General features: G+C 40.0%; 1 protein-coding gene across 4 annotated transcripts in view; it reads left to right on the forward strand.

The window, feature by feature from the left end:
• Positions 1 to 12,940, forward strand: part of LOC123844709 (S-adenosyl-L-methionine-dependent tRNA 4-demethylwyosine synthase TYW1) — a 205,474-nt gene that overhangs the window by 93,815 nt on the left and 98,719 nt on the right. For all 4 annotated transcript variants that reach the window (XM_045875474.3, XM_045875473.3, XM_045875472.3 and 1 more), the window contains one exon: positions 10,310 to 10,487. In XM_045875474.3, the coding sequence (XP_045731430.1) occupies positions 10,310 to 10,487 (178 nt within the window). The remainder of the gene's footprint in view (positions 1 to 10,309; positions 10,488 to 12,940) is intronic.

Genomic DNA, 12,940 nt, shown 5'->3' on the forward strand with positions numbered 1-12,940 from the left:
GTGAGATCTGTGTGTCTGTCTCCACCTACCACTTGGAAGTCCTTCTCTCCTTTATTTTCCTTTTCTTTGCTATGCAACAATAAAACATGAATTTTAACCAAGGTTGTGTTGATATAGACACTCTTGTGGTGCTAACTTCATATGTGGGAGTCTTTATAAACCCCAGTAATTATCATTTTGAAAATCAGGTGATTCTTTTATGTGAAGAAATTGTCAGGTCACTGCTTCTTGAGATTAAAGTGCTTCTGATAAGTGTGCATGTGTGTACATGCGTGCGCACGTGTGTGTTTGTGTGTTTAAACACACCAAGTAGATCTTCAGTTCTCAGTAGACACTGGCTGGGTGGTCTATAAATTTAATTCAGTTGTAACACTATCTGGAGGTAGCACCAGACCTCACAGGGTAAGGGTTCAGTCCTGTGAGACTGCCCCACGTCAGACCCCGATCTCAAGTCCGGGTTGTTACCTGTGCTTCTGACTGACTGGCTGTAAACTGGAGGTTCCCACTATCTCCTGTTCATATTTACTGGAGTGGCTCACAGAACTCAGAGAAACATTTATTTACACTTACCAGTTTATTATAGAGGGTTTTACCGAGGATTCAGATGGATGGCCAGATGAAGAGGTAACATGGGGCAAAGTCTGCAAGCACGGAGCTTCTGTCCCAATGGACCTGGAGTGCATCACCCTCCTGGCACATGGAGGCTCTCACCAGCCTGGAAGCTCATCAACTCTTACTGTTTCAGGAGTTTTTTTTTTAATAAGTTTTCTTTTTTTTTTTTTTTTTAAAGATTTTATTTATTTATTTGACAGAGAAAGACACAGCGAGAGAGGGAACACAAACGGGGAGTGGGAGAGGGAGAAGCAGACTCCCTGCCGAGCAGGGAGCCCGATGCGGGACTCGATCCCGGGACTCCAGGATCATGACCTGAGCCGAAGGCAGTCGCCCAACCAACTGAGCCACCCAGGCGCCCTGTTTCAGGAGTTTTTATAGAGCCTAATATGTAGCCCCTCTTGCCCTTCCAAGAGATCTGTGGGTGTGGTTGAAAATTCCAACCCTCTAATCACTTGTCTCTCTAGTGACCAGACCTGTCCTGAGGCTATTTAGGGGCCCTAAGTCACCTCATTAGCTCTGGTGTGCTCAAAAGGGGCTCCTTCTGAATGAAGACACTGCTTTCACTCAGGAAATCCCAAGGGTTTTAGGAACGTTGTGCCAGGAACCAGGGCCAAAGACCAAATATATTGCTTATTGTACCTCAGTCCTTCTTGTTACTGTTCTTCTTTCTTATGAGAAATTGAGAAAGGTAATGCAAATAATGATTAATCAGTAATAATTTATTAAGGATAATCAGTCATTGCACCTTTATTTTATTATTTATTAATTTTCTAAGGAATGTGGAGCTGTGCATATTTGTGTGTGTCTCTGTATGTGCTGACTTATTTTTGTACATCTGCAAAGATGCTGATAAATATTTAAATTTGTATCTTGACCTTTAGTCTCAAGCACTTTTTTTTTTTTAACAAATTTAACTTTCTCTTCTGTGGATAAAGCAATGTCTCTTACCAGTGTTTGGGAAAATTATAGAAACTGGTGAAGAACTAAGTTTCCACATCTGGTATCTGACTAGCAACACTCATTGTTGATTTAGTTAATATTGATTATTGATCTTCAAACAAATCATATGCCTTCTTAAAAAAACTTCAAGGCGAAGTCTTGTTTTTCTTTTGGATAATGTATTGGTCAGAGTTCTCCAGAGAAATAGTCAACAGGATGGAGTGTGTGCATGTGTTTGTGTGTGTGTGTGTGTGTGTGTGTTGAGAGAGAGATTGATTTGGGGAACTGGCTCACATGATTGTGTAGGTTTGGGGTAGACTAGTTGCTGGAGACGTAGGGAAGAGTTGCAGTTCAAATCCAGAGGCAGTCTGCTGACAGAATCCTTTCTTGCTTGGGCCAGGTCGCCTCTGTTCTATTAAAGCCTTCCACTGATTGGATGAGGATCATCTGCCTTATAGAGGGCAATCTGCTTTTATTCAAGGTTCAGTGATTTAAATGTTAATCTCATCCAAAAGACACCTTCACAGAAATATCCAGAATAATATTAGACCAAATATCTGGGCGCTGTGGTTCAGCCAAATTGACACATAAAACTAATTATCACGGATCATAACATCAGAAGCAGGCAAATGCCAGTAATTTATCTTTATATTCTAGTAAGTTTGTTTTGTTTTAGTGCTTAAAGAGCCCATTGTACCCTTAAGTAATGGGACGGTGACGGAGGATGTGTGTTTCCCCAACAGCTGGTAGTCTCCCTGAGTGATTTGTGCCCCAGGCAGTTTGTGTGGGGAGGAAGCAACCCTGAGGAGTAGGCATTCATTCTTCCATTCTGAGATGTCCTTGATACACGATGACAATTTGAGTTTTGATAGTAATTTTTCTGACAGGAGCATTTTTGCAAATTCACTTTAAATGGAAATAAGTAATGAATAAATCATAGGGCTGACTTTATTCATGTTAATTACATGTATTAGGTGAACTCAGTGAGCCCATGTTCTTTGTTGTCTGCCTAGCTTGTTTGAAGGGCTTGTCCTGTGCAGAAGGTGTATCTGATTGGTTACGTTGTACTTACTTTAATCAGTAGGCATCTCAAATGGTTTGAATTTAGGTTCCCATGCGGTAAGAAACAGAAGAGTTTTTAAAAATATATGTTGTCTTATAGGGGGAAGATAGATTAAAGGATTGCAGAGAGAAAGAATAGAGCGTATCTGTGGACAAGTGAATCCTGAATCAGGGTTAAAATGCCTAAGGGGGAGGGAATGATCCCCCCAAATTCAACAATGACTACCAACTTCATTCTTAAAAAAGCTTTTATAGAGTATCTACTTTGCCCTAGTAATTCCCCCCAAAGGATTCTTTTTTTACATCTTAATTACTTGACACAGTGTTACCATGTCGGTACAACAGCTATTCATTTAATCAACAATAAATTTTCTACAAAGGTTTTCAAGCTGGAACTGGTTGACTTTTATACACTGACATTCTTCAGAGTGCCAGAACAATTCTTCTTTAAAGTAGTAGTAGTTGTAGAAAACGGGTTTCTATTGGAAGGTGTGGTGGGTGTAGACAGGCTGGCACATGGGCATAAAGGAGCTTTCATTCATTGTATTTTATGTTTTTACAGAGTCTTCAGTGTTTGGATCGTGGTAACTATTTATTAATGCTTTTTAAATTTCATTCCAAGCTTAAATAAGACACTACTTTTTTGAAAATCTGTCTTATTGCTGTAATAATTATAGTAAACCTGGCTGTGATACTGTAGTATTAAAAGAGAAAAAACCCCTAATTATTAAAGGATGAAATACATAATTTGTAAAAATCCAGAGCTCTTCTAGAAAACTGGTAGTAGTCTGCAGCCCTCAACAAGCATGTGAATTGCTTTCTTTTTAAAAATATCGTAATGGGAAAAATTATGAAATTTTAGTATTTCAGAATATTGGTTATGTTTCTGTCTTCTTGGCTGTCAGCAGAAAGTAATCTAAACCATTCAAATGCATGGTTGTTTATTTTATTGTAGAAATTCATCAGGCAATGAGATTTTGTAACTTCACTCAGTCTTTATCAATGGTTATAGTCTAAAGTTTTCTTTTTTTATGAACCTGAATGCCTCCTGCAATCAGTGAAGTCTCTATGTTCTATCTTTTATTCATCCCTAGGGGATTGGGTATAAATAAAACAGGTCCCCTTCCTTTCTGAATGGTGAGCCTCAGAGTAAAGATGGTGAGACTAATACAAGTCATGCTACCTCTTCTGAACCCTGTACTCTCACCTGGGTATAGTCCTGACACGGATCCTACATGTGGACTCTAAAGATGCAGATACAGAACTCTAGATTTCATTTCAGCCCCTCGTGGACTCTATTTTCTCTCTTCCCCAAATCTGAACTCTCTTGGTCTGGAGAGGTGGCTTAACTCATGTGATGTAGTTACTCACGGAGGCCCTGCAGGAAGGTTCCCCTTTCTTCCACACCCATGTTAGAGTTTGCCTATTAGAGCACCGAGACTATTACCTTGTGCCCCCTGGTGGCTTGAGGAAAGCAAAACAAAATTAAAAACCAAAGGAATGGGGTATTACTGATTTCCTTAGTTAGAATTTGGGTTACAGTTGCCTGTAGGAAAAAAAATGAATTTGATTAGTTAACATTGAAATAGATTTATTAATACTGTAGTTTAGGTCTTTTACAGATTAATTTGGTGTTGGGGGTTTGAATGGTAACTTAATCTTCATTTTAACAATACTGTATCTGTGGGAATACAAATTTCAGGTTTAAACAGAAATGTTTTAGGAATATTATAGGCAGTTTTCAAAGAAGCAAAGCCATTTCCTTCTTTTGGTTATATTCTGGATATCCTAACTTCATCTTCTCTTTAGAGGTTCAATTTTAACTCATTAGTAATTTCCCTTATTCTGGCTTGGAATCCTTTGTTTTTTAGTGTGCTTTTCTACCCTATGATGAATACCTTTTTTTTCCATGGGTCTGGTTGGGTCATTTTATGATTTTATTTTTGTGGAGGGGGAGACTTGCTGTGGGTATTATTGCTTATTCCCTCTGAGTTTCAAGCTTTAGCTAAGTGGCCACCCTTGAACAGATTTTGAAGATATTCTGATATTTTTAAATGCTTCCCTTTTGTGCTTCTGTTCTCAGTTCTGAGGGCAATTATTGTCTCTTCAGTTATTTCATTGAATCATCAAAATATCTTTCTTCTCATGACCTTTATTAGCTTTCCCTTTATACACATGCAGAATTAACTTTATATTGATTACAAGTGGGTCAGAATTTCAGTGCAGCTCAGCATCTGTTCAAAACGCTGCCTGTCCCCCTCTAAGTACCCCCATGCCAGGGAGAAATAGTTCCAGAGAGTGGGGTGGAGGTTTCCTTAGGTCAGTTTCCCATTGGTTCAGCAGTCAAGTGAGTGAACACTCTTTGTCAGGAATATTCTCAGTGCTGAAGGTGCAAAGATGAAAAAGAGATTTGTGCTAGATGTTTTTTATCTATAGTTTAAGTTAGACGTGAGGTAATGCAAAAAAATAAGGGTCTCCGACAGATGGTTTTCACAAACAAGGTATGCTAAAGTACACATCCAAAGGAAACATGGGGTGGTGAGGAAGAGAGCACCACCTGCTAATTGTTTTCTGAGGGTTATTTATGAGAAACCTCACCGTGGAAGTGACTGTATCAAAGAATTGTGTGACGTTTAACCAGGAGGGTTCTTAGGAAGATCTTTGGCTGGGGACTATATTGTTATGAAAAGAAAGAGGAGACTATTTTATGTCTGATTGACCCACACTTTAGAAATAGGCATGAATACCCTATGCTGAGCAATATATTATGTTTATTTTTGTATTACTTGGTTTTATTGCTATGACAGAAGGATAACACTGCTGGCATCTTAAATTTCTGCTTTGGCATCTTTGAGTGAGATAAAGTATGCTTCCTAGTTAATCTGATGACAGTAGTGATTGTCCAGGATTAGAAGATGTTCAGGATAAGAGAAATGTCAGAAACTTGCTTAAGGAAAAAAAAAAATCAGAATAACAAAGCAGAGTTTAATAGTGAAGGGGGTAAGGTTTAGAGGAACATGAGCATAGAGAGAGAGAGAGAGAGAAAGATGTGTGTGTGAGAGAGAGAGAGAGAGACAGACAGACAGACAGACACTCCCCCTGTGGAAAATATCTCTGTAGATCTGTTACTAAAAGGTAGCATTTGCTGTTCCCTGGACTGCCTTCCTGCTCTGGGGCGTCTTTCTATTAGAAATTTAGAGGATGTCTTATTTTCTGACCTATTTCCTTGAGGACAGTGAAGTAAGGCAGGAGATTGGGTCCCTAAGGGCCTTGTTTTGGGAAAGATCACTATAATAGCCTCTGGCAGTGAGCACGAAATAGAAACATGCTTTTATGAAGGAGAGAACCACGATTTTACATATTCTTCTCAACACCTTACTTTTGAGAAAATTAGGATAATTTTTAAATCCCAGAGAATCATTACTCTTTCAGGAGATTTACCCATGGGACTTTTTTTGTCTTGGTTTTTGTTTTTGTCATTGTCTAAATGGGCAGGCTGATGTTTTTCCGTTCAGGCTCTCAAAGAGGATGACAGCTGATCCTTTGCTTTTACGTTTTCCTCCTTCCCTGGCTGCTCCTTGGTTGTGTCCTCTGATGACCCCTCTTCCCTTCCCTAGACAGGCAAGTGTTCTAGCACTCAGTTCACTTCTCTGTCTACACTCACTGTCCTGGCAATCTTATTCAGACCTGGAATAGAAGTACCATCCATTTGCCAAAATGTTTATTTCCCGCCAGTCCATCTTCCAGAATCCAAACTTGAATGTTGGGCACTCATTCATACGTATATAACAGACATATTGAACTTTACCATTCTAAAATTGAACACAGGTTATTCCTTACTTGCAAAACCTGTTACCCTCAAAGACTTTGTCTGAGTTGATGGCAGCTCTGTGGCTCTTGCCAAAAGCCTGTAGAAGTCATTAATCCAGTCCATTAGAAAATCCTATTGATCGATCTCTTCCTCCAGCTTCTGCTGTCACCACCTCAGTGGAAGCCACCATCCTTTCTTGCTTAGATTATACAATAGCCTCTTGCCAGATTAGCCTCTTTGCCCCTTTGTTCTCAGTTTAGAAGCCAATCTGATCCAAACATTTAGGAGGAAATTTAGATTATGCCACCTTTCTCAAAACCTTGCAGTGGCTACCCCTGTCTCTCAGATTCCTTGGACATGTCAGCCTGCTCCCACCTTAGGGCCTTTGCTCTGCTGTCCACTGCCCGGAGTGCTCTTTCCCTCTTTATTCTCTGGGCCTCGTCCCTCGTCTCCTTCAGGTCAGATCTCACTTTTCCAGTGAGCTTCTCCGGACTGCCCTTTCTTTGAGTCAGCTGCCTCTTCTTTGGATCCCTGATCTTCTTTACCCTGCTCTACCTTTCCTGTTCCATATGCTTATCACTTTCTAATATACTAAAGGTATGCATATCCTTTGTGGTAGCCAATAGCCACATGTGGCCCTTTATATTTTAATTAATGAAAATTAAATAAAGTAAAAAATTTGGTTCGTCATCAGTCACGCTGACCACATGTTAAGTGCTCAAGAGTCAATGTGGCTGGTGGCTACTGTATTTGTACAGAGAACATTTGCATCATCTCAGAACGTATTATTGGACTACACTGGTACAGAATTTACAGATTTATTGTGTTTGATGTTTATTCTCTGTCTCTCACAAGAATATAAACTTCATAAAGGCAGAGGTTTTTCTCTAAATAGAGAAATTATTTATAAAATTATTTACTGTAGAAAAGTTACCCTAGAACACTAGTTGGCACATAGTAGGTGATCAATAAATACATGTTGAATTGAGTGGAATTACCATTTTATTTGAAATAATTAAAAGAGTGAATTTCTGTTTCATTCACAAAGTAATTATTATTAAAATAAAAATATTTGTAACTAACGTTTTTGGAATGCTTATGTGCTGGCCCTGGCACTGCCTTAGGTATTTATTTCACTGAATTCTTTAAAAGCTGTGTATGGGGGCACCTGGGTGGTTCAGTTGGTTGAGTGTCCAGCTCTTGATTTTGGCTCAGTGTCATGAGATCGAGCCCTGTGTTGGGCTCTCCGTTCAGCATGGAGTCTGCTTGAGATTCTCTCCCTCTCCCTCTGCTCCTCTCCTTGCTTGTGCACTCTCCCTCTCTCTAAATAAATAAATAAAATCTTTAATGAAAAAAAAAGGTGTGTGTGTATAAGATTCCCATCTATAGATCAGGGAATGGGCACAGAGAGGTTGAGTGGCTTGACCAAGGAGCACAAACCAGCTTAGTGGGACAGCCAGAATTTAGACCTGCTACACGTGACTTTCAGTGCTTAGGGCCTAGCCAATGCTCAGTTATCTACTTCATGAGTTTCAGGTTAATTTTGCAGTTCAGGTTAAATCTGTCCTTCTACTCATCTGCTCATTGGGGGAATTAAAGTTAATGATATTTTATATAAAAAGGAAATGTTATGCTTACTGCTGAGTTGTTTTGGCAACATACAGTGAGTTAAGGATCAGGTTTTTTTAAAAAAAGTTGATACTTAAGATCTCAGATTTCAGTAACCTAAGAAATTACTCATTTAAAAATACTGATGTAAAATGTATTTTCAGAACTGCAGTTAGATAGTGATCACAGCAGATATCACCTGCCACATTTAGATTGTTCTGATTTTAGCCTGTATTGTGTTAGTTTGATCTCTTGGTATTTAGTTGCAGTTGCTTATTTCCATATAGACTGTGTGTGTGTGTGTTTGTATTTGCATGTGTATAAAATAAAATCACTTCCTGGAAACTAAGGTACAAATGAGCAGTGAAATCTGACTTTATTTTCTCCAGGTTTGTTGTTGTTGTTAAGGTGATACTGACTGGGATTCAGTCATTTTAAGAAACCAGGATAGTGGTGGTAATAAATTTTTAACCAATGTTTCTTGTGTGCCAGGCACTCTGCTAAAGCCTTTTACGTGCATTATCTCATTTAATGCCAACAAAAGTTCTTGGGGGTAGGGGCTTTTTACAGTTCACGAAATTATTGTGTGTCCAAGGTGGCTGATAAGTGACAGAGAGGGAATATGAACATGCTTCCTCCCACTCCCAATCTCCACAAGGAGTCTGTATTCTTCAGAGACTGTATGCTTTGAAAAAAACCTAGAGTTAATTGATAGAAATACCTGAAGTAAAGGAGATATATTTTTATTTCCCTTTTTATACTCTTCCCAAGTCTTCCAAATTTCTGTCTTAGATTGAGGGACTGTCATGAGTGCCTTCTACATTTGAATTGAGAACTGTTCTTCTCAACTCACTCTGTACACTGGAATCAAATGGGGGGTGTTTAAAAAACATGCCTGAGTCCCATCCCCAGAGGTTTTGATTTAATTGATTTGGGATACCACCTGGACGTTGGGATTTTTAAAAGTGCTTTGGGTAGTTACAATGTCCGGTGAGGGTTGAGAACCCATGGTGTGTGCCAGTGGACCCCAAACTTGTTTGCACATTGGAGTCACCTGGGGGGCTTCAGAAACCACTGATGCCTGGGCTTCTTCCACAGGATTGTGATTGAATTGGTCTGTGCTGGGGTCTGGAGTTTGGAAGTGTTAAGATTTCCCAGGTGATTCCAGTGTGCAAACAGATTTGGGGACTTCTGGTTTATGCAGTGGTTTTGGACCTTGGCTGCCCATTAGTATCACTTGAAGAATTTTAAAAACTCCCATTATCCTGGTTTATGCCCACCCCAATTAAATAGAATCTTTGGCAGTGGACCTAGTTTTTGACACTCCAGGTGATTCTGGCATGCAGCCAAAGGGGAGAAGTTCAGGGTTCTTCATTTTCTCTTCTATATACTTTTGGACCAAGTCCATTTAGTTTCACAACTCAGAATACTTGTGGAATGAAGGGAGAAATGATTGGTCTCGAAGAGGCTTTTCCTTATACTGCGCTCAGCTTCCTCCCCCCATAATTTTATTGTGGTAGAATATATACATAACACAATATTGACCAGTGCAGCCATTTTTAAGGTATACGATTCAGTGTCATTAGGTACATTCCTAACATTGTGCAGCTGTCACCACTATCCCTTTTCAGAACTTTGTCATCATCCCTAACAGAAGTTCTGTACCCAAGAAAAAATAACTCCTTGTTTTTCCCTCTTCCCAGCCTCTGGTAACCTTCCACTTTCTGTCTGAATTAGCCTATTCTAGGTACCTCAGATAAATGGAATCATACATTTGTCCCTCTGTGTTGGGCTCTTTTCACTTAGCCTGGATTCATCCATGTTGTTACCTGTCAGCATCGCATTCCTTTTGCAAGGCTGAATAATATTTCATTGCACATTTATACTAAATTTTGTTTATCCACTTATCTGTTGATAAACATTTGAGTTCATTTTCTTAAACCAATGCGAAAGAATACAGAGCTAAGCAAATTATGGGAAGTAATATGTCCTGCATTCCAGATAATTAGCTAACAAAGTTCGTTTTGTCTGCTTATATTCATGTGGTTTAATTAGTACTAAAACCGAAGATGAGACTGCTGATTTTTCTGATTTACTAATTCTAGCACCCCCCTGGCCCTTGTTTTATATTATTTGAATGGTATCAAAAATGAATTTGCCTTCTATAACCAAAGAACCATTAAGAAAAATTAAAATTCTTTAATTAAGAAAAATAAAAGTGATATTCTTTCCCCATGCCTTATAGAGCTTGTTCCTTTTCACTGTGTTCTCCAGGAGTACCAGGTGTCAAAGAAGAACGTTTTGAAGAGGGGATGATGGTAAAGCACTGTGCATTGTCCCTTGTGGGAGAACCCATCATGTACCCAGAAATCAATAGGTTTTTGAAACTACTCCACGAGTGTAAAATCTCCAGTTTCCTGGTCACAAATGCACAATTCCCTGTGGAAATCAGGTGAGACATCCAGCTTATTAAGATACTCTGCTTGGATCTGTGTTTGACTGAAGGCATTAATGTATTCAAAAAGGGGTTATTGATTGCAAATTACATACACATGTTGGCTTTTTGGGGCTGAGAGATGGGCCTACTCTTAAAAATTCGTTCTATTAGGGAAGATAACATTAGTAGAAAGAATAGAGGAACAAATCAGTTGCTGGGGGAATTCAAAAGAGAATGCAGTTTTTTTTTTCTACAAGGGGAGAAACAGGGTAAAACTTCTCAGAGAAGCCACTGTTTAATTGGAATCTTAAAGGTAGGAAGCTGTAGTTTTTAGTAAGAACCTCCTGAGAAAGGTAGGAAGTTAGGGTATTTGTGATACCATTATGTAAATATAGTTCATCTGGACCACAGAGTGTGTGAAGAGACTGGCAGCTGGAAACCAAGTTGAAAAGGTAGGGGGTAGATTGTAGAGGACTTCAAGTGCTGTTCTTTGGAAAGATCTTGCTTCCTGCAGAGCCGTCTGCTAGCATGGTGTAAAACGGGAGAGCCAGAAAGCAGGCAACAAGATAGGAGAGTGTTTAGGTAAGAGTCATAAAGATGAAAGTAAGACAGTGAGAATGAGGAGCCCTAAGACAGACATTATTGAGACGTAATAGATCAGCTTGGCAAACTGCATGGCTCTGAGAGCCCAGCATAGAAGAGGACCAGGTAATGGCTGGAGGGGTTCCAGCCATGTTGATTGCTAGGATTATGGGGCCCTGGAGCAGTAGAGGATCGCATAAGGAATAGGTTTAGCATGTAAGATGTTGAGTTGGTTTGGGTGACTTAGAGGGAAAGCTTTACAGATGGAGATGACCATCTTCTGAGGCCTGGAAATGACCTGTTTTTGCATTATACTTGAACTATGCACATGTTATAACACCAAAAACATTAAATTTTACTTATTTACTTGTGTTTTCCCCATAAGACTGAGTTGCTTGAGACTGGTGACCCCTGCTTATTTATCTTCGTGTCCCTAGTATAGTGTCTATAAGTTCTCAGGAGATGGCTAGTGAAATATTGGGGAAATTCCCACATAGGAATAAAAGACAATGATCTTTTAAAATTCAAAGTTGTTTTGTAAATACTGACCAATAAAGAGTAACATGAAAAAAAGGAGAAAATAATTTTCAAATATAAAAAGACAGTATTAGAGTGACGTCAGAGTCATGGAGGACTGCCTTGTTCCTTTTTTCTCTTGCCTTCCATTTACAACTAATCAGACTCCCATAACCAAACAAAAAAAAAGTACCTCTGTACAGCACACCAAGACACCCAAGAGATGCATTTGTCTGTGCACCCAGAAGTGGGTGGATTGGGCATTGGAGGGGGCCGTGGAGTGAGGGGAGTGGCAGCAGAGGCTGCAGGGACAGGTCTGGTAGGGAGCCAGCACCACCCTTCTGGCAGGGGAGGTGGAGGCTGAAGGTGGTTGCTACAGAGCCAGAGAACCTGTTGCTCTCTCTGAGAGACCAGTGACTGGGGTGGGGAGGAAAAGGGAAGGGAAGAAGGCAGACACAGAACTGAAGGAAAGTATGTTTCCTGCTGTCTGCCCCCGGGGATTTAGGCAAAATAACTGCCCATGGAGCTCTGGGAACCCCCCACTTGAGGATCCTGCTACCTGGTCATGGGGCACACCCAAAGCCCTAGGTGCTAAGCACACCCCTCCTTCCACTGTGCTGCCACCTCTCCCCCTGCTTTTTAAAATTTTTTAGTTTTTTAATTTTTTATTTTTTTGAAAGATTTTATTTGAGAGAGAGAATGAGAGAGAGAGAGAGCACATGAGAGGGGGGAGGGTCAGAGGGAGAAGCAGACTCCCCGCTGAGCAGGGAGCCCGATGGGGGACTCGATCCCGGGACTCCAGGATCACGACCTGAGCCGAAGGCAGTCGTTTAACCGACTGAGCCACCCAGGCACCCCCCCCCGCCCCCCCGCTTTTTTTTTTTTTAAATGCACAGCTCTCCCAGCCTTAGTGGGGAGTCAGCGCTGGTAAGAGAAACCAAAAACTTGTGCTGCAGCGCCACCTTCTGGAAGATAAAAGGAAGGCTTCCAATTACCAACCTGTTAAAACTATTAGAATCAAAGTAAACAAGGCTTTTACCTAAATAAGAAAGGTGTTTGCTGCTTTGGATGCAGCGGCAGAGGCACTTTTCATGAAACACTATGAAAAATCATGGTTACATGGTATCACAAAAGGAAAATGACAATTTTCTAGTAACCAAACCCCAAAACACAGACTGTTGCAATCTGATACATAATTAAAAACTAGCTATTATGATGAAATTCAACAAGCTACAAGAAAACTTAGAAAGGCAATACAGTGATCTCAGGAATAAAATTAATGAATAGAAGGAATACTTTACCAAAGAGATTGAAATTCTAAAGAAGAACCAAACAGAACTCTGGAGCTGAAAAACTCAATAAATGAAGTG

The sequence above is a fragment of the Mirounga angustirostris genome, unplaced genomic scaffold (genome assembly GCF_029215605.1).
Source record: "Mirounga angustirostris isolate CCGP_5_RB_7025 unplaced genomic scaffold, mMirAng1.0.hap1 SCAF_5, whole genome shotgun sequence".
NCBI lineage: Eukaryota > Metazoa > Chordata > Mammalia > Carnivora > Phocidae > Mirounga > Mirounga angustirostris.